Source organism: Anser brachyrhynchus (genome assembly GCF_964034855.1).
Source record: "Anser brachyrhynchus genome assembly, chromosome: 1".
Lineage (NCBI taxonomy): Eukaryota > Metazoa > Chordata > Aves > Anseriformes > Anatidae > Anser > Anser brachyrhynchus.
Genome location: NC_137694.1, coordinates 193,552,024 through 193,578,923, shown reverse-complemented (window position 1 = coordinate 193,578,923; position 26,900 = coordinate 193,552,024). Strand labels below are relative to the sequence as shown.

The window sequence follows — 26,900 nt, the reverse complement described above, 5'->3', positions numbered from 1 at the left end:
TATAGCCAGTAAGTTTAATGCGAAAAATACTAAGAAATGTAAAGGGATTTCTTGTTTTTCCCAGTGAGAACCCCCATTCCCCAATGGGACCTTGCCTTGAGGTGCCCACAGCCATCCTTTTGGCGCATTTCCCCCAAAACTGGCAGCCACCTCCTGGTCCCCTCTCCCCGTCTTTCCACGAACGAGGAGCGAGCGGCGGGGGCTCTGGCCACCCGTAATGCCATGGAGATTCCCCGTTTGTCCCCGTGTGTCCCTTCCCTGTATCCCCCTGTCCCCCTGTGTCCCCCCCCCGCTCCCTCCCCGCCTCAGCCCCGAGGGCGGCCTCCGCACTCTGCCCAGCCCCTGCGTGCGTCACGGGCTGGCGGCGCCCCGATTGGCTGCGGCGGCCCCGCCCCGCCCGGCCGTGGATGTCGCAGCCGCTTTTCACCGTTGTCGGTTGAAGCTCGCCCCAAAATGGCGGCGGCGGCCGGCGGCGGGGCTGAGACGGCGGCGGCCAGGCGGGAGGGGGCGGAGGAAGAGGAGGAGACGGCGGCGGCGGCGGCGGCCGACGGGGGTGAGGGCAGCGGGCCGGCCGGCCGTGAGGCGGCGGCAGGCGGTGGCGGGGAGGCCGGAGGAGGCGGCGGGGAGAGCGAGGAGGAGGAGGAGGAGGAGGAGGAAGAAGAGGAGGACGTGTTCGAGGTGGAGAAGATCCTCGACGTGAAGAGCGAGGGGGTGAGTGCGCGGCGGGGCCCGGGGGCGCGCGGTGCTCGCCCTGCCCTCCCGCAGCCTGTGCTGAGACGGGGTTTCCCTGAGGAATCCCTCGTGTTGGGGCGAGGAGCCTTCCCCGGCGGCGCTGCTGCTGCACTTGTAACGTGAAACGCGGCGTGCGCGGTCTGCGAGCGAGGTTTTCCCTCTCTTACTGCTCTAACTTCAAAAAAAAAAAAAAAACCTGTCTTTCCTTACTAACTTCTCCTTTTGTCTGCAGCACTGAGGTACGCCTTGCTGTTACGCCTGAGCTGCAGGAGTGCCTTGATGTAAGGTGTTTGGGCAGGGTAGAATATAATGGGGAACTTGGAGGTGGTTTCAGGGTATATTTAGTGAGAGTGGCAGAAAAAAATGCAGGAAGACCGCTCAAAATAGAGGGACCGCTTCCAGTTGAAATAACTAGCTCTAGAGATCTTCTTGGCATGGTTTAGGAAGGAATATCATACCTTAAAAAGGTAAAAAGCAGGACTGGATTGGTTGAAGTTCTTCCAAAATTTCTTGAACTTCCGAAGCAAAAAATAATAAAAAAACAACGATGGTCTTTTATAAAGTGCTTTTTGTATCTGCAGGTTGTTCGTTCTAGCTAATTACGCTTTTGGTTTTAGGCTTCAGTCAGGTATGTGATGGCATGGAAGCCTCCCTGCTTAGTGTGAAACGTGAGGATTTTGAAGCCCTTAGGTCATGGAAACCTCAGGTGAAGAGTTGCTCATGCGTTCGTGGTGCTGTCATGAATAGGCGGTTTCATGGTGCAGTGTCTTGATGGCTTAAGAATGTTGGGCTTTAGAGGTAATACCGCATTTCTAGTTCTCCCTATATAAAGTGTCAATCAAAAGAGTGGGTCTGGCTTGAGTAGTTTTTCTAGCAAGAGTAGTTTTTCTGCAGTGATGGCAGTGAAAATCAGTGTAGTGGGGGCAAGGGGGAACGTACTGTTCCACACGCTTCTAAAGAGCACCAGGATGCCTGGAGTACCCTCTCTTAAAACGTGTCAGTGGCGTCTGCTGGCTCGTGGCAGCCGGTTCTGCTGCAGGCCCTGAATGCTGTGTGCTGGAGGTTGCCAGGCTGGGACGGAGCACTGAGCATTACTGTGTGCGTGTGCCTCACCCGGTGCGTGCTCGCTGTGGCCTCGTAGCATGGGCTGTCATTGTGCCAGAGCGCCTTTCTGTTGCTATTCAGTGTGGTGCCACGCTCCTGTGCTTCAGATGTGCCGGACAAGGCAGGTAATCGCTCACACCTAGTCCTAACATCTAAAAGGAGTGGAAAAAGCTGCGTGTTACGTTCAGTGGAGCATACTGTGTGTAGTCCGCTTTGGGCCAGCGATTCCCAGGTGAGTTAGGAAGCCCAAGGAGATGCTGAACCAGCAGTTGGTTTCGTGTGCTGTGTGTGCTGGTATGGGAGAGCGCAGAGCATGGCACAGAGCAGCTCCTGTCACCTCTGCTCTCAGCGGTGCTGGAGCTGGTGGCAGCACGGCAGGGCAGCGCTCTGGGCACAGGGTCAGGCTGGGCAGCTGGACTTGCTGGTAGATGAAACACTAGCTTGTCCTACTTGAGGCAATTAGCAATAAAAATCTGGAAATATTATATTTAGAAAGCCTTTCAGGCTGCACTAAAATTCTACTAAAATAACAGGTACCAAGGCAAACTGTGACATTTCCCCATAGAAATGGGTAGCGTTAACTCTGTTCTTTAATGAGGTGGTGATAGGAGTTCTAGCCTATCACTGGCTACTGTAGAAGTTACAGCAATGTAAAAATGTTTTGGCGTTTTCTATTATTTATAAGTGACAGAAGAGAAATAATGTGGAATAAATTAATTCTGGCAGATGAGGGAAAGGCTGTGTATACATCTTTAATATGATGATCAGTCTCCTGCCTTCACTTAAGCTGCTTTTTTTTTTTAATCATTTGCTGTGTAGTGGATGTAGTCGTTCAACAGATAGACCTACGTTTACATGAGATTTTGTTTTAGCCAGCTTTCTCAACTAATTAAATAACTTCTGACTGCTTTTGTACCTGAGTTACAAGGCATAATGGTAGCTGTAGCTAGCTGAAGGAATGGAATAACCCTGTGCTGTGGGACAGGAGGGAGGCAGGCTGCGGGAGAGCACCTGGGGGTCCCTGCAGGCAGGTAAGATGAGCAAGAGTCAGCAGTTCCCACAGCATGAAGAGCATCGAGGGTGATGCTTCCTCCTCTCTTAGCACCGCTGAGATGCCCCAGGAGTGCTGCGCTGAGCTCTGGGAGAGACATGGACACGGCAGAGTGAGCCCCGTGAGGGCTGTGAAGGCAGCGTGGGGACCTGGAGCACAGGGCGTGCAGGGAGAGGCTGAGAGAGTGGGGCTTGCTTTACCCTAGTAAAAGAAGCTCAGGGGTCATCACAGTTGTGCCTACATCAGTTTAATGGGATGGTGTAGGGAGAGCAAGGCCAGACCCTTCTCAGGGGCGTGCAGTGAAGGGATAAGAGATAGAGGATGCAAGCTGGAGCACAGGGCAGTCTGATGAGATACAAGGGAAAGATTTCTTGCTTTTAGGGGGTGGGGGGAGCTCGGAGGGGTTGTGAAATGTCCATCCATGGAGATCCTTAAAACTTGACAAATTTCTGAGCAGCCTGATCTAGCTGGACCTACTTTGAGCAGGGCATTGTACTTGTTAGTTCCAGAGATCCCTTGCAAGCGAAATTTTGCCGGTGTTTGTAACAAGAAAGTTACTTACTAGTTGCTGCTTTCATGAGGAACCATGTTAGAAGAGAGAAAGAGACAGGTGAATGTTATGTTTGAAAACTAATTCCTCAATCAAGACTGTATGGCTAAGCTAAAATATAAGAGGAAGTGTTATGTTAATGTATCTGAATGTAGTCTTTTTTAATTTATTTATTTCTATTTATTTATTTTTATTTATATGTCTGTGAAGCAAAATAACGAGGTTGTAAGCAGGTTTTATAGTTTTCAATATATGCTGTATATATAAATACACTTCTTAGAAGGTCAGTGGTGTTCAGTCAAAAATATAAAATTATGGAAATAAATATTTCTAATACTAAGTGTCAAGTGGCAGTTCTTCTGAAACTTTTGTTGTCCAGACTTGGTTAGCAGTGTAGGATCTTTGGGAGCATCATCAATCTGTTTCTGAAAGAGAGAGATACTGTTATTTTGCCTCTCTAAAGGTATTTTGGTTAGCACCTTTGTGAACTTCTTTTTCAGAAAATAAGTTTAGGAACGGTTATGTTGCCTTGTATTCATTATTACCCTTTTAATGGAAAATGGACTTTCTTAAATTTGCTGCTGGTCTTTGTCATACAGGCGTCTAAAGAGAATGCAAGTTTAATCAATGAAGGGGACCCCCTTGATTTCATGGGACGTGACTCTGCTTTTTGGTTAAGCTCGGTGCACACAGCCCAGAGTTGCCGCTTGACAGCATTATGCTCAGACCAAGCCAATAAGCCTTGTCTTGCAGCAAGAAAATAAGTCTGTATTGAGAAATACCAGAATTCGGACTAGTTTATTTCGGAGAAAGGCAAGAGATACTTTGAAAAGTGCCTTTTTCTTTTTTTTTTTTTTCCTCCCCCTAATGGTAAAAGACTTTCTAATCTAGTGGAAAAACTTGGAGACTATAAGTTGTGATATCATCCTACAGTGAAATCAGATACTGTTGAAACAATTGGTCTAGGGCTGTCGTACCATCTTTTACCGATGTCTTTGTAACCAGCTTTGGGAGGCCCACAGTCAGGTTTCGTCTAGATTTGACTTGATCTCATTGAAAGATGCTTTTTTCCTGAGCAATTGTTACCATTTCAGTTTATCAAAAGTGTCATTGCTTATAAATCCAACACCTTATAAATTCCGATTAAGAACTGTGTGAGTGGTGTTATTGCATTATAAATCTTAAGGCTTTAAATTAAGTTCTTCAGCAAACAGAAGCAATTAAAACTTGTACAGAAGAAATATTAACTTAATTTTGTAACTGTCAGGAAATCAATTCCAGTAAAATGACTGGGAATGTATGTGCGTTGAAGCTGTGTTTCTGACAAAAATCAGGTAATATAAATATTTGGGATAAAACCACTCCAGCTACTGAAACTTTACAACCTCTTGTGTTCAGCATGTGATGCAGATGGAAATAATTCTAGGAATTCTTACTTCAGCATGAGCTTGAATTCCCATTATATTCATTTTCACATACACAAAATAATGCATCCACTTATATCCACAAGAATGAAGTACATTGCATAATGTTATATTTTATTAAATATTTGCTTTTGGGTTTTTTTTTCTTGCAGGGTAAAATTCTGTACAAAGTGCGGTGGAAGGGGTATACCTCTGATGATGATACCTGGGAACCAGAGGTTCATTTGGAAGATTGCAAAGAAGTGCTGCTTGAATTCAGAAAAAAAATTGTGGACAATAAGCCTAAACCTGTTAAAAAAGACGTGCAGGTGTGTTTCTCCTTCTGTTATCTTAAAATGAAGACAAATTCCTTATCTAGGCTCTGTTAATGGGGGACACGAGAATGGAAGACATTTGGGATATGGAATTAAAGAAAAATATTCTCTTTGATCTAAAACTGTTTTGTTTCAGCAGAAACTGAACGTTGCTGCTGTTGTCTGGTTAAGGTTTTTTTTATTGAATTGACAGGCTTGCTTGTAGAATCGAAATTCATTAAAACTTTATTTCAGTTTCTAATGAGACTCTATAAATGATGTATTGTCGTTCTGCTTTGCTTTTGACAACAAAACCAACCCCTTTGCCTGCCCACAGGCGTATTGTCTTGTCACTGAAGCTGGACGCTGCTCGTTTCACCCTACTGCTTCGTGTAGCAGGTTAAATTAATGGATAACAAGCAAAAATCCATTAGGTAAGATAGGAATACAGAAAAATGAATTTCAAGAAGGCAGCATATGGCTCTTTCCTTTTTTTTTTCTTGTTCATTTTTGTTTAACTGTTCAGTCATTTTCAAAGTCATGTATAAGAATCTGTTTGAAAGCTGCTGCTTCTGAGAAACCTGCAGATAAATTTTATGAAATCAGGTTAATTGCTTTTGGTGTAAAAGACCTGTGATTTAATTCTGTTCTGTAGTCTGGCTGCTGGATGTCCAGTTGCCTTGGTTTCCTTGTTTATGTATTGATTCTCTTTCAGGCAGTTAGAAATATGATTTAGGTAAGTGAGCTAGAACTGTGTTTACAAATTTTACAATTTGGCAGTAAGTAACATTATTTGTAATGTTTAAAAAGCAATTGACTTTTGCAAAAAGCATCACCGCTGCCATTTCTGGATGGCTTATGCTAAAGTGATACAGTTTAATGAGGAAATAATTTTTTTTATTTTTTCTGTCCCACATTTTAGAAACTTTCTTTAAATGATGATGTATTTGAAGCAGAATCTGACAGTGACCGGCAAAGTGAAACAAAAGATGATGTTTCACCAAAGAAGAAAAAGAAAAAGTCAAAAGATGGAGAGGATAGAAGTCCAGATGACCCGAAGAAGAAAAAGTCAAAGTCTGCAAAACTCAAAGAAAAACCCAGAACAGAATGTGAGAATTCCTCAGATACTGTGGTTTCAGATTCAAAACCAAAAAAAAGGACTTCAGAAACGAAGGAAGATTCAAAGGACCCTAAAAAACAAAGGAAAGATGATACTAAAGAAATCAAGAAAAAGAAAGGAGAAGTTAAAGATGTAAAAGTAAAATCGAAAGAAGATTCTAAAGAAAATAAAAAATCACGTAAGGAGAAGCAAGATGTTCAGTTTGACTCCGAATCAAGTACTTTAGATGATGCACTTTCTCAAGGAACTGATAACGAAGCTTCAGATTTATATTCTGAAAATAAAGAGGAGAAACAAAAGGTAAAATGTGGAAAAGAGAGATTAGAACAAGAAATTGCTGAAAAAGATGGCATTGCTGACAGGCATCTTGATGGATCAGCAAGTAACGAAGATGATAGTATTGAGGTTAAGGTTAAAAGAAAGAAGAAAAAAAATCAGAAAATTGAAGATTATAAAGACGAAAGTAGAAAAGTAGAAACTAAAGATACCTATTATTTAGAGAAGAAGAGCATGCACAAAAGGCAAAAAGGTCAAGAAAAAGTAAAAACTGTAGCCGCAGAGTTGGAGAAAGTGTCAGCTGCTCCTGCACCAGTGCAGAAGGGTTTGAAGTTGAGCACTGATGAAAGAGGACGCAAGTCCACGGATTCAGCTGGGGAGGTGAGCAACGTTACAACATTAGGGTGGTGCTGGGGGAAGGGGTTAATTAAACACACTTGAGGTAGAGGTACTTCAAGAGGCTACTGTTTATGATGGCAAAGAGAAAAATACGAATTGGAAGGTTAACGAGGTGAATAAAAAAGGCTCACTGCCCAATCTGTAGGCCAGACTGAAAAATTTCTAGATTCTGAACGCAGGAAAAAAGGGGGAGTGCTGTAGGAGAGGAGCGTCTTTAGGTGTGAAAATACAAATTCCTGCTGTTTGTTATGCGTACCTACTTAGAACAAATCTTACTGTTCCAGAGACACGTGCTTTCATTTTCAGCCTCTTGTTTCCCCTAGCTTCAACAGTAGGGCCTCAGTTTGACTTTCTTCTTCTTGCATAGTAATGCGTTCAGTCTTGTAGCAGCTATCCAACACCGCGCAATGAAATGAAGTACATTTTTGAGGTAAGATGAACACTTGATCTCTCTCAAAAGCCAGCCACTCAGTTATACTTTACATGCATTAGCACCTTGTGAAGAACGGAATGCTGAAATTGCTTCGAAACCCAAGTCTCTGAGATAATTGTGCAGCTTGTCTTGTCTTGTTAGAATTCCTGTGCTGCTTACAGGAGATGCTGAGTTGCACGACTTGGTGTCATGGTAACTACAAATGCTGTACCCGTTCTGACAAATGAACTAATCAAATACCAATAGAATATTTAATTTCTCTGATTTAATTCAATCAGGAAAGCAGGGTGGTAAAAGCAAAAAAGAAAAAAGTGTAGTGGGAAAAAAAGCATTATTTCTAGAAAGTTTCTGAGGAAAAACTACTCTTGGAGGATTTTTTTTTTCAGCTTCTTGAGACTATTATAATATAATTCGCAGTTCTTAAAAAATTGTCTGCCCAGAGATACCCCTTTCTGATTTGGCTGCAGCCAAAATACCTTGATACTTAATGGATTTTATCCCACGTCTTCTGAGGCCATAATGCCGTGGTGGCAAGTGCCTTATTTCTGTAGGTTCAGCTGTGGTCCTCTGCTTAAGACTGTTTTGTGTATGGAATAGGCCACCTTAAACATGATCAAGTTGATTTGGGATAGAGGATGGAAATATTACATGGAGTAATCTCAGAGTAGAGCTACACAAAGTACTTTTTTTGCAGGAGCTTAGTGGTGAAAGCTCTTGTAAACGAGGTTAAGCAATAGCAACGAGGCATAGCTGTGTCTAACAGCTATTTAAATAATCCTCTCTAGACTATTAACTAACTGGAATGGTATGGCCCTGTAGTACTCCAAGCATTTTATCATAGTTTGAGGCTACAGCATTCATAAGAGAGCAACATCGGTGGTGATAATTGGATACATCTTTGGAATTCTGTTTTATTTACCAAAGCGTGAAAATCCTGTCATCCCAAATATGAAGAAATCAATAGCAGGTGGAAGCTTTTGTTTTCTTTTGGCTTTCCAGCCAGCACTGTCAGTAAAATGTCTGCATGTCTTTCTCATGCTCATGTTGCTGGTGCTTTTAGATTAAGGGTACTGAGGAACCATGGAAAACATGTTGCTTTTTGCTCTTTCTCTCTGGGAGGCTCAAACAATGTTTGCTGTAACTGGCTAGTTGTTCTCCAGAGCAGCTGTGGACTCACTACATGGGTGGGTTTGGTGGAGAGCTTTAGGGTGGTTTTTTTTTTGGCTTCACAAAGTTGTCGGCCTAATCAAATCATTCTTTTCAAATAAAATTGTCGCATCGTTCTCGGCTACCTGTCTTGATTGTGTAGCTCTGATTACAGAACGCTGTTACCTCAATTTGTAGCACAGTATTCTGTTTGAAGTCATTTTGTATGCTGAACCTTCCTTTCCTTTTGATTTACCTCCAAAAATAAATGTGCAGGGTGCATTGTGCATCTAATCAGTATTAGAGATCTGGAGTAGAATTCAAGATAACTGATTATAACAGCCTTTGTGTTCAGTAAATACTTGGTAATGGTTTTAGTAAATCACTTGTCCCCTCCTACTTTGGGCATCTGCCTGGGACAACAGCTGTCTGTGCTGCCAGTTAATCACGTCTGTGATTAAAAGCTGGAGTTTTGTGGGGAAGGAGGGGGAGAAAAGGAGGGTTCAATGTTACAGCTCTGCTAACGCGTTATTGTATACTAAATTAATTTAATTCTTTACCTTTCTAAGAAGTGGTAGCATTTAATGATAAATTCAGTCTGTAGTGCTTTGGTGGACTTATTCCGGTGGCAGTTTTCAGAAAGCCCGTGCTATTCGAGTTAGTATTGGGGCTGATAAAATGCTGTGCCAAATAGCCTTCTCCCTCCTACTCTAAGGTTTGGAGTCTGCTGACTGAATGTAAAGAGAGGCTTGGAGGAGAAGAAGAAAGGCAATCTTTGGTGGAGGCAATTGGTTTCTTTTTTTGGTGCAGTTGATTTTATCTGTACACCTGCCATGAATGTATCTGATACTGGCTAAAGCTAAGCTCAGTCTTCTGTGTGGATAGAATAGGTTCTGGTGGATGTTTTTTAATTGTGCATTTTTCACAAATGACTATTGCTATGTTGTGCTGTATGTGTAAATTGGAAAACCTGAAGCCTTCCATATATAAATGTCAAGTTTTCTCAGTTACGGTTGAAGTCAATTGTGTCATAACTGCCTGGAGTATGGTGCTACAAAGGTCTTAAATACTTTGAAATGATTGCATCCTACTCAAGTTAAATATCGGAAACAAATGAGAGGTTCATAACTTTGAATTTTCTTCCTGCAAATAAGCGTTTATGATCACTTAAGTACTTTGAATATTTGTGCTTCCTTGATCTGTAGTCTCCTTATTTTGGACCAAGGGATTTTAGTTGTTTTATCCCAGTTTTAGTAGAGACAATACTTTTAAGAGAAGCTTCTGGTTTCTGCTTGCTTTGTATTCACAAGTGATGTACCACCTAACATTTAAGACTTAAATAGAGAAAGCTTCCTGGTCTGTTTTTTTTTGTCTTTGTGTTATATATATATATGTACATGCGTGTATATCTGTCTGTCTCATTTTGATGAATTGTAAAGCACCATAATTTTAAACATATGCTGGTTTCGGCACATGCAAGCACCTTGCATGACTGGGATGCTGTGAAAGTCAGAATTGAACTTCCTTAATTTAGAAATAACATCTTCTCTCTTACTAAAGAAGCCTTCATGGAGCAACTTCTGTCTCACCCATTTAATTCTTTCCTTAGGAATGTCCACAAGTCCTTTATATGCAGTTTTCAGTAGTATTAATTGTGAATATATGAGATCATTAGAGTAGTGAAAGGAGATTTATTTTCCTTTTTCTCTCTACCACTTTAATTTTATCTTTTTCTTGATATCAGGAGAAAGAAATAAAGAAACCCGAAATAAAATCTCAAAAAAAAGAGCCTGAAAAAGAAGAAAAGAGCAGAAAAGAACAGAAAGGCCTAAAAAGTAAGTGCTAATTGCTTAAAAGAGAAGGGGAAGACCCTTCAAGGCATTCTCCTCTGATTCCTACAAGAGCAGATACAGTATATTGCTGTAGCACATATCAGAAACGCCAATTTCTGCTTTTATTTTAGGAAGCAAAAGCCTTCTCTGTTATGGCTTTGTTAATGTATGCTTCGTGAGAACGCTGTATGTACTTTCATGTATGAGGCGTGAAAGTGTCTATAAAAACATGAGAGCCTTCTATACAAGTCAAGATTTTGCCCTTTTTCATTTAGTACTGTCAATTATGCTTCGTTATCATGCTGTTAATAGCAGTCTTTGGATGAATTCCTCCAATGGTGATCTATTCCCAGAATTGTTTTGTTATCACTCTTAAATACACATTGTCTATTTTTAGAGTAACTTGTAGAGGTTCACTTCACACAAACTTCTTACCTGGTGCTTTAGCCATGTTGGGTTATTGTTCAAGCCTTAAAATAACAGAACAGGATGCTTTGAAATAAGAAGAAAAGTGTCTAGGTTGTGCTTCTGTTCTTTGCTGTTTAATAGAGTATTAATGTTGACGCACTTGATCTCAGTAAAATTCTGGATGATTTTGTTCAGGATAAATTTCCTCGCTGCTCTGACAAAGATGAACTGAGAGGAAAACTAAGTAGCTCCACCTTTGGTCATTCTGAATAGGTGTGGGAGGAGCTCTGGTGCTTCAAATAGTTATTGCCAGAGGAACATTGTTCACTTAAAGGATAATAGATGCTTACAGTGCTCAAGAAAAGTAGTAACAGGCTATTAATTATTGTTCCACGTACAGCATGTGTCCTTTGTTTATCACAGGTAGTGAACCATATTTTCAAAGTAGTAATTTATGCATGATTCTAAACTAAATTTGTTACAAAGAAGATGGTACTGTGTAGAAAGCAGTCAGAGCCCAGACTTCCAGGGTATTTGGAGGTGAACTTGCTTTCTCTGATTTTGGCTTATGCTTAAGCTTGCCGTTGTGCTTCAGCAATGATTAACTTATGAAAAGAGAATAGACCTTTTCTGAATGGACTCTGGTCACTCACTTAAAATTTGCTATGTAATAGTCTTTAGTGGCTCAAGTAGTCACTCTTGGTAACTGTCTTAATATTCTAGGCCTTAAGGACATCAAAAGTGCATTTGAATTGTTTAATGTAGCTTCAGAAGAAAAAAATGACTATTCTGAGAATAACCGCAAACGAGAAGAATCTTCGCTAGAATATAAATTCATAGAAGAATTAAAATCAAAAGACAGCAAGGTGTACAAGGAAAGGAGGAGCATAAGAGATGAAACAGAAACATGGAATTACATTGCTGCAGAAGGTGATCGGGAAGTAGTGGATGTGTGTCAAATGGAGGAGAACTCTGGTGAGCCGTAGAAGCAAATCTAGGAGAAAGCTGAGCACTTGCATTTAATATTTTCTCCACTCCTGCTTGCATCTTTCCGTGCTCCAATTCTTGTTTCCCCTGGTGGCTATAATAATGTTTTCTTTTGAAAACTCATTGATAACTTCTCAGCTTATCAGTGTGTTTCCAGTGTATTCCTGCTATTGCCGTAACGGCGTTCACCATCTCTGATCCCTTCAGCCTAACGCTGTAGAACAACTAAACGATTTCTTTCAAGTAAAAGCTTTCTGTGTCTGCTTGTAACATGGCTGCCATTGTTTGGAACCATTTCACACTGGCTTCCAGAGTGTTTGAATGAAAAGTAGTATGTTGTGCTGCTGCTCATTGAAGCAGTGAATGATTTGGAAACCGATAAGTTACTAGTTACTTATTTTATTGTTTTCTTCTGTGAAATCAAATATATGATAGATGGCAAGCAACAAGTGCTGAGCTTGGGTATGGACATGCAGTTAGAATGGCTGACACTAGAAGACTTCCAGAAGCATCTCGATGGAGAAGATGAGAATCATGTCTCAACAGAACCGATATCCAGCAGTAAGTAGTTGCTGGGAGGAATGGATGTTTATCTGGCATTTCAATGTGAAATATCCTATAGCTGCATTAAATTTATTTTCTAGCACTCCTGAGGGATGCTGTCAAAAGTGGGGATTATATGACAGTGAAGATGGCACTTTCTTCAAGCGAGGAATATAATCTGGATCAAGAGGTAAATGCTCTGTAATAGAGCTGTTGAGGGGGGTGGGCGGGAAGTACAAATGTGGATTGTTTGAAAAGCTATGTCCTGCTAGTAGCAGACTTCTGTTTCAGCTTGGAAAAAGCACTACGGGAGAAAGGGGAACACAGAATACAAGGTTTCATTATTTGTTCCCATTTCTTCCAAAGAAAAAGTGAAGCTTCATAGAAACATCCTAGTAGCTGGATTTGCAATGGATTTGCCCCCTGGATTTAAACTGAATAATAAACGTAGATAAGTGGTAATAAGTGTATATAAGTATACATATACACAATAAGTGTATATAAGTGTAATAAGTGGTATAAGGAATGATGATAGCTGGCAGATAAGTGCCTGAAATATGTAAAATGTCTATACATGTGAAAAAAAAATGTAGAATTTTCTGTTCAGCAGACTGGGACCACTTCACCCCATGAATAATTTTTTTGCCAGTTTTTCGTCAGCTGTGTTCTTACTGGTTTTCCTTTCAAGGGTGTATTTTCCTGTCAAATAGTACTGCAATTCTCTTTTTGAGAACTAAAATCTTTGACGTCACGATTTTCACCAGTGACCTTGTGCAGTCATATTACGTAGCATTTTGAGGACTACATTCTGTAGTGTGGGAGAAAAGAAGATGCCAAATGAACAGTTGAGACAAGCACATGTTTTTTAGAATTGTAGCGTCTGATGGACAATGCAAGGAGTGGTGAGGAGACTGGCCGCACACAGGAATCTCTTCATATTTTTCCTCAGATAAAATCCAAAAGCTGCGTTGTGGTAGCAACTGGCTTAAGCCAATGGGTTTTTCTCCAGTGGTTGCCAGTTTCTTTTTCCATTGTCATGCTGTCTTCCCCACTGTCACATACCTTGCTGCTTTTCATCCTGCCTCGTTCTGTTTTTCCTTCTTGTTCGGCTCGTTAGATTTATGAAGCTCAGAGTGTGAGGCCTGTGGGCGAGGGAAGTGGGAGGTGATAGTTTGTCAGCATCTGGCAGTCATCTATGTGTGAATTCTTCTGCCGGGGAGGAGAATCGCTGTGAAACCTGTTGATGCACTTGCAGTCTTTCTCTTGTGGCTTTGATTTATCTTCAAGTATTTGGCAATGATTGTTGTTGTAGGACTCGAGTGGAATGACCCTAGTAATGCTTGCTGCTGCTGGTGGGCACGATGACCTCCTGCGGGTCCTAATCAGGAAAGGAGCCAAAGTTAATGGTAGACAGAAAAATGGAACAACTGCGTTGATACATGCAGCTGAAAAGGTTGGCTTGTTTTCCGTCATATTTCCATCATATTCTTGGCTCTTCTATGTACGTGCAGAAGTGGGACCCAATTTTTTTCTGCCCCTTTAGCTGATCCCCAAAAAGCGGTGAGCAGGGTACAGCACGGTGACCGTAAATGACCTTTCAGTGTCTGGTTGCTGTAGACTGAACAAATTCTGAGAGGTGATAACAAACCCTACCCTTAGTAGCCACTACCACAGGGCTGCTTAGAAGGAAAGCTGGTGCAAAGGGTGTCTCTAAATTTGGCTTTGATGGGGGCTGAAATTTTTGGGTTAGAATTGCTTGTGAATATCTTTTGGATTCACAGTATCCAGCCTTGGGAATCTTTGAGAGCAAATCTCTGATGAAGAAGGGCTTATTACTTGACAGTTGGGGATAGAGATGGTGGCAAGCTCTTCTTAAACAAAGTCCAGCTTGATTAAAGTTAAAGGATGTTTCATGGTGCTCTCTTTTGTTCATGTTGGTTCGTGAGCTTTCCAAGTACAGGAGATATGAGGCCAAAAGAGAAAGCTTGATTCCAGCTTCATGATCAGTGCAGGCTTTTTTTTTTTTTCCCCTGCAGTATTTACTATTACCAAGTTAAGTAAAAAGTAAGAATTAGGAATGCCCATGGCTATTTATTTGCGAGAGTCTAAAATGAGCTTTATGAGCAGTGGGAGAGAACAACTGCAATTGTGACATGCATCATGCTTATGTTTTGAAATGAAAACTGAATATTTTATATTTACTTGTCTTGTGGTTTTGTGTTTTTAAGAATTTTCTAACAACAGTAGCTATTCTTCTGGAAGCTGGGGCATATGTGAACATGCAGCAGAGCAGTGGTGAAACTGCTTTAATGAAGGTAAATTCAATGTTTGTCCTGATGCAGTTTAATAAGAAACAATGCTTGGGAGACTAATAGAATATAGAAGACATAAAAGTGCATTTGCAGAGTTGATTTAGTCGGGGGCATATACTACATTTAAAATACAAGTACTACTCATAGTTACTTGAGGCAGTGTTTTAATCCATATTTTTTTAATGTACTATTATGTCTAAACAATGGATCCAGATACCATCAGCTTACAGCGTTAAATGTGGCTTCTCATCTCTTCCACTGTTTGGGTCAAAGAAATGTGGACGTGGTCTTTAAACTGAGATTATCGGATTGTCAGCAGGGAGACAAAAGCTCCACAAAGGAGAATCTTCCGCAGAATGTTGCTGTGAAATGTTGACTTCTGTCTTTTTGTCACTGACCAGAAATAAAGTAACTGGTTTACAGTCTCCTTCCCACAGCACGTTCTGCACCTTTACTCCCTCCAATCACAAAGGAAAATACCTATTTACTTACATTTTTGTTGTTGTAATGGGAAAACTCTGAGACCCTTAAAACAGTCTGTGCTCCTCTTAATAGTTTTTGGGTTGTATTAGTGAATTCCACTGAAGTTCCCCTTCCTGATTAACTTGCTCTGTTTTCATGGGGGCTGTTTACAGAAGAGATTACAAAAGGTTTTCTGTCCAAGACAATGTCGTACTGTTTCTCTCTTAACCTCCGCGAGGCTCAGAGTTCATATCTTCTGTAAGGAAAGTGGTGACACGCTTGTGGTTTCCTCAGTCACTTACGTCCAAAAGCTCTTTGCAGTTTGTCTCCCTCCGTGAACATGTTTTGAGCTTCACATTTCTTCAACGATATTTTTCTAGTTTGATACACAGCTGTGCATACTTTCTAATTGGCATCCTACAGTGACTTATTCCCTGTATTTATTTGCTGTGCAGATATGAAGAGTTGGGTCTTAATTTCCCGTAACTTACTGAAACAAGTTTAGCCACGTGTGGATAAACATACCGATGTGTTTATCAAGTCACTCTTACTTAACTTGAGGAGTTGGATCTTACTTCTGAAAGCAGGGGGAGGGAAGTCTTGGCAGTTCATTTTTCTCAGAGGTGATACATGATTTTTGTTTTGGTGTAGGGTTTTTGTTTGTTTTTTTTGGGGGGGTGGCGGAGGGGGTATTGGTTTTGTTTATTTATACGAGATTATGGATTGAAAGCAGATACGAAAGTTCAGGCCTTAAACAAATTTCAGATGTTGATTTCTGAAAGGCCTCATGAGGATAGAAATATATCTCTTCTGCCTTTCCCTAATTCTGAGTGAGATGTTTGAAAACAAGCTGCCAAGAGTACATTTGCGTTCTTCAAAGTAGAGCTTTATTTAGCTTTTCCTGTACCTTTGTCAAGTCTTCAGTTGAGATGCCCTGAAATTCTTGCTGGAGGTAATGTTGATCAGGCTTGGACACTTACACAGTTTAAACAGTAACTGTCTAAAATGGCTAAATTATTTGGGGGAAATTCTACTAGTTTATTGCGAATCTGAAGTAATGTTTGTGAGATGCCTAGAAAAGGACGTTTAGAAGTGTTACATCAGTCATCCCGAATGCTTCTGCAGAAGCCTGTTTGTTCAGGTTGCAAGGCAGTTTACAGGTACTGTGCTTGAGCAGAGTAAATCATGTCATAGAACTTTTTTTTTTTGCCTTTTTAGTAATGAAATCCATTTGGCAACCCTGAGTGTTGCTACTTCTCTGGGATCAGGTGTATAGTATTGCCTGGGTAAAGATGAAGTATTCATGTAGCATGATCCTGCGTTAGCAGGATTTGCGTTAGCGTTCACTGGGTGCCTACTTAAACTTGTTTTCTGAATTGTAACTAAATTTGGATTTTGTTTCTGCAGTTCTGCTTTCTTTGGTGTTATGCTGTTCTAATGGGATTTTTGTTGTCGTTGTCCATCCTTCCCTTTTCTCTCTCTGCACAGGCGTGTAAAAGAGGGAATTCTGATATAGTGCGGCTTATGATTGAGAGCGGAGCGGACTGTAATATTTTGTCAAAGCATCAGAACAGCGCGCTTCATTTTGCTAAACAGTGTAACAACGTACTGGTGTATGAGCAGCTCAAGAGTCATTTGGAAACGTGAGTAAACTGTACTTTGAAGTTTGTTCTGTCAAAGTTGGAAATACTAGGCCTGTCATAAGTTGAAGTCACGGGGAAGAGGGAGAGAGTTCTGGAAAGAAGACATCTGCTTTGGGCACAAAGCTAACGGACAAATCACGTGAAATATAAACTGCGTGAGCGAACAGTTAGCAGGACGTTACTTAAACACTGTGTAAAAAGGTGGAGAGGAGGAAAAGGGAATTAGTAGAAGATTCCTCAAAGTAGAAATAAAGCAATCAGAAAAAAATATAAGCATAAGTATTGGACAGTTGAATGTAAAATCTTATTAGGGCATGCAAAGTAAATCATTCATTTAAAAAAAACGGTCTTTTTTTTTTGGGGGGGGGGGGTGGAAAGGGGTAGAAGACAAAAAGTACCTGAAGATAGCAAATAATTAGGGTGTTGTTGACCCTTAAGTGTCAGTTGTGAGCTGAAACTTCAAGAGCTCTGTGCTGGAGAGGTAGGTACAGCTAACATTCCAGTAAATGATGGAAATGCAAACCTTTATCATGCAACAGAATGGCCAAAGAGCAGTGCAGTGTGTGTGGTGTGAATTCATAGAATCACAGAATGGTTTGGGTTGGAAGGGACCTTACAGACCACCCAGTTCCAACCCCCTGCCATGGGCAGGGACCCCTCCCACCAGACCAGGCTGCCCAAAGCCCCATCCAGCCTGGCCTTGGACACCTCCAGGGATGGGGCACCCACAGCTTCTCTGGGCAGCCTGTGCCAGGGCCTCACCACCCTCTGAGTAAAGATTTTGCTCCTAATGTCTAATCTAAATGTACCCTCTTCTAGTTTAAAACCAGCCCCCTTTAGGTACTGGAAGGTTGCTGTAAGGTCTCCCCTGAGCCTTCTCTTCTCCAGGCTGAACAACGCCAACTCCCTCAGCCTGTCCTCATAGGAGAGTTGCTCCAGCCCTTCTCATCCTCATGCTCCTCCTCTGGACTCGCTCTAATACATCCCTGTCCTTTTTGTGCTGGGGGCCCCAGAGCTGAACACAGTGCTCCAGGTGGGATCTCACAATCTCATGTGGCCGTGTGATTGTACTGAACTGTCAGGTGAAATACGCAGAAGGGATTAATAGTGATGTGAAGTAGGGACAATTAAAAAAGTGAAGAGAGAGTAAGCTCTTTGAATGTCTCTTTATCGGTTAACTATCGGTTCTTCCAGTGTATCAGAGCAGAATTTCTTAAACCTGCAGTCTCCGAACTTGAATGACCTTTAGAGAAGGTCTCAGCTTCTGCAGCAGGTGAAATATTGCCATGAGTGCCCTGTGTGGTGCCAGAGGAATATTGTCTCGGTGCAAGGTCTTTTTGTTGTTTTATGATGACTTTCTTTGTGGTTTTTCTGTATAATACAATGAGACCAACCTGTCAGGTGCCTTGTAGTCAGAGCTCATTCTCTCTGTTTTAGTCCACAGAAAACTCTGTTTCCTTCTCTGGTCTTGTTTCCCATCAACTAACTTGTTAAATCTATTTTGACAGAAACTGCCTCTTAAATGGTCACTGCTGCTTGCTGTAGTACTGCTAATACTCTTACTCTGTTATGAAGTTATTAGTAGTCTTTCCTTTATAACCTTATAAATACTACATTTAAGAATACCAAGTCTAAAAAAATTAATATTAAGCAAATATATAAGCAAATGTTCCCATATGATCATTGTGCTGGCGTTTACAATGGAGGTTAGGGAGCCCTTCTGTAAGGTAGAGAAATTTGTGGATTGTTTTGTGAAATGGCAGTAGAAGACATTTTAGTGCAAACCAATAAAACCTGAATATATTTCTGAGGCTAGGGGATATTTGCCCATGATATCTAAAGGAACTCAGTTACGAAGTTAGATTGGTTGAGGTTGGCAGGGCCCTATGAAGGTCACCTGGTGCCACCCCTGCCCAAGCAGGGACACCCAGAGCAGGCTGCCCAGGACCACATCCAGGCGGCTTTTGGAGATCCCCAAGGAGGAGACCCCACAGCCTCTCTGGGGGTCACTGAGCAGAGCCTGGCTCCGGCCTCTCTGCGCCCTCCCTTCAGGGATTGAGGGACACGGATGAGATCCCCCTGAGCCTCCTCTTCTCCAGGCTGAGCAGCCCCAGCTCTCCCAGCCTCTCCTCACAGCAGAGATGCTCCAGTGCCTTCATCATCCTGGTGGCCCTGCCTTGGGCTCTCTCCAGTATGCCCAGGTCCCTCTGGTACTGGGGAGCCCAGAACTGGACCCAGCACTCCAGGTGTGGCCTCACCAGTGCTGAGAGGAGAAGGACTGGACCTTGGGCAGTAGTCTCCAGCTAAACTTCCCAACGCTGACTTTTTGCTGAAATAACATGTTCAAATCCAGTTTGATACTGGAGGGGGTGAAGCAGTATTGTGGCACCAATATTTTTAATGCACCATGGTTTTTCTGAGGTATTGTAGATCACTGTATTTAACTTCTCTCCCAATCAGGTGGAAACTATAAGGAAGCTATATGACTAAACTGAAAAAAAAATACAAAGTGTTAAAAGCATAAAAAATAATAATAATTTTTCAAACATAGAAAATTTAAGTGAGCAAGGGCAGTTGAAGTAGATAAATTAAATTCTCAAGAGTTAGGTTTTTGAAGGCAGTGGCAAATACACAGACAAATGTGATCTGGCACGTGCTGTTCAGTATATTGAATCTTTCTTGCATTCACTGTTTGGTTCCTTTCCAGACTGTTTTGTATTTAAAATCTGCCATCTTCAGGTTTGGCTATGCTGGATGATGTGTTTTGTAAGATCTTGAATGTGTAATTTTGCCAGTGAAAAGACAGGTGAAATTAAATACTGGTAAATGCAAAGTGATGTCCATGGGGTTTCGCTGTAGTTGTGTGAATTACACAGAGTAAAACAGCTCCTGTGAATTTAGAAGGCTTCTACACTCACCATAATTATCTGAAAATACCAACTCGGTGCTGCCTTTTCAATCAAAAAGGAAGATAATACTGTAGTAGTGAAGCTGAAAATAAAATCTAAATCCATGTTGTCAGAAGGTCTTTAATAGCATGTCCCATTCCGTTCAGCTTTTTGAAAAAACAGATGAAGCAAAAAAGGTAGAAGGAAAGTAGAGATAGTCAGAGATACAGAGCAGAAGCGGGTCCCCCTGGGGCAGTTTGAAAGCTCAAAATTTTATTTTTTTAATTGTCGGGGAAAAAAAACGAGGCAGGTTCTAGAGGCTGTCCATTTAAATGATTAATAAGTTTGAAACGGAGAAGTATTTTTGCACAGGAAAGCTGAATTGTGGATTTCATTGCAAAATGTTCTGGTCACAATTGTATGGGAATTAAGAAGGGATTAAGTAGATCTGCGGAGAGGTGCGGTTTGGTTTTGGATGCCTCTAAATGGGATTGCTGGAAACTAGGGCAGCATACCGCGAAGACTGCTGTTTAATTCCCCTTATTTATATAGTTCTGGAAGCTGGGCTGGGTGGGCTTCTGGGCTTGCTTTGGTATGGCAGTTCTGGTAGTTTCTTTCCAATGAAAAACCTCAATTTTTAAGGCTCTGTGGGTGATGATCTCAGCCTGGCATGGAGGGGAGCTGTGCTCTGAGTCATGGCTCAGAAAGCTGCAAAGCGGGGAGTCGGGACCTTTGCCTTGCAGAGGCATTTAAACCTCATTTGTGTCAAAACAGCTTTCCAAAGAGGATTACTTGATAGCTGGCTTGTAAAAGTGCCAAATACTGTAGGTTAATGGGGTCTCTCTTTTGAAGGACATCCTGCGTGCTTAATTTAGCAGCCCCTGCCCTTCCCAAATGCCCATTTTACTTATTTATTTATCGCTGGGGGGCTATTTAACGGTAGAATTGCTGCTTTTTCACTGCGTTTTAATAGAGCTGGGAATAACTGGGAATTGCATTCCTCTAACAGTATGACCAATAAAAATGTGGGACTAATTTACCTAACCTACTTGCAGTCAGTCCGTTGGTCAGCCGTGCTAGGGAAGCAGTTTCTGTTCAGCCAGCTGGTACGTACCTGATTTTTCGGCAACATCTTCCTACATAAAGAAGTGTGTGGCTAGTGAGAGGTTTTGGTGTCTGCTGTAGTGGACTTGTCCACAAAAATAAATAGCGGAGACCTGATGGATGAATTTCACAAACAGATCTCTTGATAAACTATTTAATTCCCAAAGTACTGGGACCTGGGGTTCATCTACACATAAACATTAGTGATGAAGCCCTGAAAACTGGGAATTCAAAAAGGTAATCTGAAATCCTTTCTTGTGTCGGCTCTGATCAAGTCTGTGTCCGGTAAGGTAACTTACTATGTGATGTACAGGCCTCACTTCTTTGCTCTTCTAGGCTCTCAAGAGTAGCAGAAGATACCATCAGGGACTATTTTGAAGCTCGTCTTGCTTTACTGGAGCCAGTCTTCCCAATTGCGTGTCATCGTCTCTGTGAAGGGCCAGATTTTTCTACAGATTTTAACTATAAACCCCCACAAAACATCCCAGAAGGTAGGGACTTTGTATTTCCTACTTTCTATTTTTATTTTATTTTTTAAAAAGTAAAATAGCGCATGGAGAAGCTGCGTTTTAAGTATGTCGTAAGTATCTGCTATGTGAAATTGTTTTATTATAGTACATTGCATTACATTGGGGATGCTTTTTACATTCAGATTATGGAACGTAGAAGTTGAAATTAGGAAGCCCTGCTTTAGGGAGAGGAGGAGCATGCTTTAACGCATTGTGGGTGGGTTTTGTGTATGTGTGTTGGTGGCTTTGGTTTGTGGGGGTTTGGTTTGGCTTTTTTTTTTGCTTTTTTTTGTGTCTGTTTTTGTTGGTATTTTTTTTGGGTCACCACATACACAACCTCTTTCTTCAGCTCATGTGTTGCATGAGCTGTGTGACGGGTTTGCCTTCAAACAATTGATAATCAGAAATCTTAATGTAAGAGTACTTTAATATTTAGAAATCTTGATGTAAGAATACTTCGAGAATCTAGTAGTGGATCACCTTGTTTTGTATGCAGTGCCTAACACACGGGAATCTTGGTGTACAGTCATGACACTATTGTGGCACAAACCCAGCTTAGAAAGACTGTAAATAAAAGAAGCCAGTGTCACCCAACTCTGTTTTGCCTATGAGCCCCTTTGAAAAGCTGAGGGTCAAACTCCCAAGATACTTAGGAATGCTTCTTCATTCTGTCAGGAATCCAGAGAACAACTCTGATGCTCTTTTTAGCTGAGTCATTTTTTTCTTGCCCTTTGAGTGTATCAGGGAAGTACCTTCTGATACTGACCTTTTTTTTTTTTTTTGTTTTCAAAATAATACATTAACGTGATTGAAATACTACTAAAACTAGGATTGTGAGTGGTTATGTCTACCCAGTTGTTATTCAGAGTTATAATAGATCTTCCATTTTTTTGATGATATGCTTTGTAGAATTAGGAAACGTTACATAAGTTTATATATGAAAATGAGGTATTTGTGGGTATTGAAGACAGTTGCTTATGAATTCCAGTGCAGTTCTTAAAAATCTGTAGTTGATTGAGCTCAGTTGTCCTTACTAGGAAAAAAGACAACCCAAGCTACATGAAATTCCGTAACATTTGAGATAAATCTAAAAACACAGAAGTGAACTGTACCTGAGGATTACTGTATCCATTTTGTTTTCCTTTGTAATAGCCACCTGAAGCTGGTCCTGCTGCCAAAAGACCTTGGCTTTGTGACCCACTCAGTTGTGTTCTGTGTTTGGGTTGTGCTTGGGAGATCAGATTTTGCATGTTTGCTTTTTTTTCATATTGCTTCAGTGCTCCATTGGAGTTTAATACTTATACAAATGATAGAGGTACCTAACTGTGTGTATTCAGAAGTTCAGTGTATGCGGTTGTTCTAAATAATGGCTCTTGTTTCAGCTTCATGTGACTGAATTGCCTTTCCTTTTAGGATCTGGAATTCTTCTCTTCGTTTTCCATGCAAATTTCTTTGGTAAAGAAGTCATTGCTCGGCTCTGTGGACCATGCAGTGTACAAGCTGTGGTTTTAAACGACAAATTCCAGCTCCCTGTGTTTTTGGTAAGTCATCGTATAACTGACTGACTGTAAAACTGCTCTATGAAGTCTGTGGAACAGCCTGGGAAATTTTAGAGCCTTGATTTGGATTTTGAGTGTTATGATGCAGGCTTTGTGGTGGTGGTGGTGGTGATGGTGGTGTGTGGTGATTTTTTTTTGTTGTTTACTCATTTAGTTTTTATTTTTTGATTTTTTGAAATGAAAACTCTTTTTTGTGTGTGTATAAAGAACTGCAAACCCTGTAATATTAGATTCCATAGAAAGCTGTGACTTACAAGACAGGGGCGTAGTTGTGGGCAGCCTGCCCTGACCCTGCTTGAGCAGGGCTTGGACCAGGTGGGCCCAGAGGTGCCTGCCCACCTCAGCCGTCCTGTGATACTGCGACCTCGGGACTGAGGGTTTGAGCAGGGAGGTCAGAACTCTGAGTCTGAAGGTGTTTTACTTCCCAAATTCACCTGGCCTCTCCAATTTTTGACACAAGTCTGTTATTAAATATAACTGCTTTGGCCTGTTTTAATGAACTCCCTCATATTTCTACTGATTAATTTAAATTTCTTGGTGGTTTTTTTTCTGTTAAACGCATCACTGTGCACTCGTGTTTTTTCTGCAATTATGACAAAGGTTCTTTGCAGTATATGCAACTTTAAAACAAACGTATGAACAGACACCCCCCTGCCTAGTTTAAACGTCATGTTCTGTTATTTCAATTCACACCACACTTTTAACCATATCCTGCCACTAATTTTGTTGATTTTCTTTTTCTTTTTAGGATAGTCACTTTATTTATTCCTTCAGCCCTACTGCAGGCCTTAACAAGCTTTTTATACGGTTGGCAGAAGCTCCTACTGCCAAGGTACAAAATGCTCTTAAATGTGTATGTTAATTTGTTGTACAGTAACTCTTCTGCGGTATAGGTGCTTCTAGTTGTATGTTGCAAATGTAAAACCAAGGATATCCCACTGTCTTCTCAACCCAGTTCCTATCAGGAACTCGTGCACTGGGATAAACTAATGTTACAGCCAAAAATTTTCTCCACCTGTATTGTGAATTTAATAACAACTGCAGGGAGTGACAGCCATTTTTTGCATACAGATGTTTTTACTTGCGCATTTAGAGTTTGGAAGTATTTACCAGGATATGCAGTGTGCTGTTGAATAGCCTGTGGTGTCCTTTGTGGGTGCTTCCAGGTGGGTTGGGCAGTCGTCCCACTGCATGTTGCAAGACGAGTTACAGATCCTGTGTAGTAGGGTTTTTTATGGAAGATGCACTAGTAAATTTTCTAGATCTTCATATTTAAGACTTAGATTCTTAAATACTTTATTGTGCTCTTCATTTTTTTTTAAGTCCATTATGAATAAGCATATTCATTTGAAAGTGTATGTGCATGTCTAGTTCATACTCTTCCTTTTTTTCCTCTTTTGCTTGTGACTGAGCAATTTCATACATGCCTTTTCTCTTGCTGTTGTATTAGCAGAAGTATTCGCTACAGCCACACGTGAACAGTCTGTATATGAACCCTTTGCTTTTGCTTTTCCAGGTAAAGCTGCTAATAGGAGCGTACAGAGTGCAGTTGCAGTGACCTCACAGTTGCAAACGTGTTGAGTGGACCGACACTTTTGGAAATACTTCTGATTCCTCTGTTCAGAGACTGACAAAGCAGTTTGGAACTTTTTGGCACCACACTCTTAGGACTAAGTTCCCATCTCACTGTCGTTTGTTGGTATTCATATAGGAAAAGATGTGTTGGAGAGCAGCTGAGTACGCTACACTGGTTGGGACAGGGTTGTCAGCATTTTTTTTACCTTGTACAGACGTAGATGTAAGTATTTGTGCCAATACACACAATTCTGTTTTTCTTTAACTTGTGGAGTCCAGACTGCGTATTTCAGCTTTTCCACAATGTGGAATGGTGCATATAAGAACTATTTAAGGTAACTAAGTAAAATGTTTTTTAATAGAAGGATCTTTTCCATTTGTAAACTACAGTTTTCTACTTACTCTAACTGTAATGTTTCTATGTAAAATGCAGAATTGTTGTATTAGAGCCATGGGTAGAAGTTACACTTTAAAGTTATTGCATTAGACTTAACCTCGAATTGCTAGGGACTGCGTTCTGGTTTGAACCTCTTCCTGCTGTTGCTTCCTGATAAGAAAGCAGGCATGCTGAGAGGGATTCCCTTCGAACACACAGTTAACCTGCATACATGTTTGCAGGTATGAAGAAAGGCGTCTGAATGGACTCAATTTGCAGAGGACTGCGGTCAGATTCCTCGTTCCGTCAGTGCTTTAAAACCAATTTTGTATTAGAGAAGCAACTGATAGTTTTACAGGCATTTTAACTTGGGAATTTTTAGTTAAGTGGCATATGGGAAAACAAAAACAAGCTGTAAACAGCAAACCAGAAAACTCGCTAACCTACCTTCAGTGTGCGGGCAGTGCTTTTTGTAGATGAGAAGGTACAGAGGGTTTCAGATGTTCTCAGCCTGATGAGAACACGCATTGCCCTCTAATTCAGAAGTTCGTTTCCTGAGTGCAAAGAGCTGCTATCTTTTTTTTTTAAATGCCTCATTTTATCAGATGACAGCAGTTCTGTAATGGTTCTGTGCTATAATATACAAATGTAGTGCTTCTGCATGAGGTACAGAATAATTTTCTTTGTAAATTAAACATCTTGAAAAGTAAAAGGGAAAAAAAAAAAAGAAAAAAAACAGATTGTGCCTTTGCTGTTCTGGTTGCCACAAGTAGTTTACATGCCACTATGTGCCTATATTGCTAACAAAACTATTGTGGATAAATTCTTTAATGTATTTGAGTGCTCACCATCAACATGGTGCAGCTGTATCCTTTTAAGAACTGTGACTTTGTATTAAAAAGTTCAGTTAGCCAGGTTTTAATTTTTGGTTCTTGAAAGTTTAGAACTTTCATAATGAGAGATGCCAAATTATCGTAATGAAGCACACTATTTCAATTTTGTGGAATGTCACATTAAGCTATATGAAACTAGAACAGCAACACAACATACTCGTTTCTGTTTGCAAAAAGACTATTTTAAATCCAAACAGTATTGATGAGATGTTAACAAGTCTGGGTTTTGAACAGACATGTTACCTCCACCTCTCTGAAACACGTGAGATACCTCATTTTGCTAAGTATCAACACCTGAGATGCACAAAAAGCGCTGGCTGAGAATCAGGTTTGTCCCTACCAGCACTTGGGAATTTTGTGTAGCTGCGTTTCTTCTTAGTCACTGTTAATGAACTTTTAAGCATATTATGAAATAATCCTGGAAAATTAATAAGGGTAGGGTACGTTCTTAAGTGTTTCCTTACGTTGGCGTGATAGTTGTCATGTGTGTGGCTACCATTTCCTCAGCTCTCCCTGCATTGTACGCTTAAGAGTATAGCGCATGCATGGTAAATGCTGTACAGCACACCTCAGCGGTAAATGTTTGAGCTGTTCAAGGACTGTGCAAAGATGGGGACAAAGGGTTTTTGAACAAATGTCCATATAATATTTAGATGCTATTTAGAACCTGTTGTACAGTCTAGCCTAAAAATGTCTAGTACTGCTCCAAGAGTTGGCATAGCAAATAGTTGTCAAAGGTGGTGTTGGGGGGGTGATTTTGTGTGTTTTTTTTTTTCTTTTTCCTCCCCTCCCTTGAGGTGTTTGGGAAGGAGGGAGGAGTTCTACAGGACTGGGGAATAAAATCTGAGTTCATAAAGCTCTTATTGAGGGATGGCTTTTGCAGCCATCTCTTTTGGTTGGGGATATAAAGTTTAGATCCCTATTTAAGATGCGTAATAGGTGTATGAAAAGATGTTTAAAGCTGTTACTTGTCTGACTTTACTACGTTGGTTTTTATCTAACTGCTAAGTAAAAAGTTTTGGTGGACAAAGGATAAAGAAAAAGTAGCTATAATAAAAATCACTTCTGTAGGCACTGTGCAGAAATACTTCTGAAGTACTTGTGTGGTTTTTCTTGCTGCTATCAATCAGCAAGGCTGAGCAGCTGGGCTTACTGTGAATGGCAGTGGCAATTGTCCTGATGGCTTGGATTCATTGTCTTTCACCACTGCAACAGCAGTGCTTCTGGTCCTGGCGGCTTTCACAGGTACTGGAGGCTGGTGGGTGACAGAGGTGGCTTTCT

At 41.1% G+C, this 26,900-nt stretch overlaps 2 protein-coding genes across 2 annotated transcripts in view; both read left to right on the top strand.

Annotated features, from left to right (window-relative positions):
* Positions 1-5,149, top strand: part of PARP4 (poly(ADP-ribose) polymerase family member 4) — a 53,716-nt gene extending 48,567 nt beyond the window's left edge. The window contains exon 37 of the mRNA XM_080589019.1: positions 5,014-5,149. Within this exon, the coding sequence (XP_080445145.1) occupies positions 5,014-5,018 (5 nt within the window). The 3' untranslated portion in view covers positions 5,019-5,149. The remainder of the gene's footprint in view (positions 1-5,013) is intronic.
* On the top strand, positions 96-26,706 carry MPHOSPH8 (M-phase phosphoprotein 8). The gene is made up of 14 exons (XM_080591421.1): positions 96-711; positions 5,014-5,169; positions 6,077-6,931; positions 10,273-10,363; positions 11,492-11,743; positions 12,191-12,316; positions 12,400-12,488; positions 13,611-13,751; positions 14,527-14,613; positions 16,561-16,715; positions 21,044-21,198; positions 22,630-22,757; positions 23,524-23,607; positions 24,292-26,706. The coding sequence occupies exons 1-14, from the start codon at positions 223-225 to the stop codon at positions 24,331-24,333; spliced, it is 2,850 nt and encodes a 949-aa protein (XP_080447547.1). The 5' UTR covers positions 96-222; the 3' UTR covers positions 24,334-26,706.
* The last annotated feature ends 194 nt before the right edge of the window (positions 26,707-26,900 follow it).

Bases quoted from the DNA above. Each gene is read 5' to 3' on its own strand.
- MPHOSPH8 (XM_080591421.1), top strand. From the start codon at position 223: ATGGAGATTCCCCGTTTGTCCCCGTGTGTCCCTTCCCTGTATCCCCCT. The intron at 14,614-16,560 runs GTAAATTCAATG...CTCTCTGCACAG, and splicing joins GTGAAACTGCTTTAATGAAG to GCGTGTAAAAGAGGGAATTC. The intron at 23,608-24,291 runs GTACAAAATGCT...TTGCTTTTCCAG, and splicing joins CAGAAGCTCCTACTGCCAAG to GTAAAGCTGCTAATAGGAGC.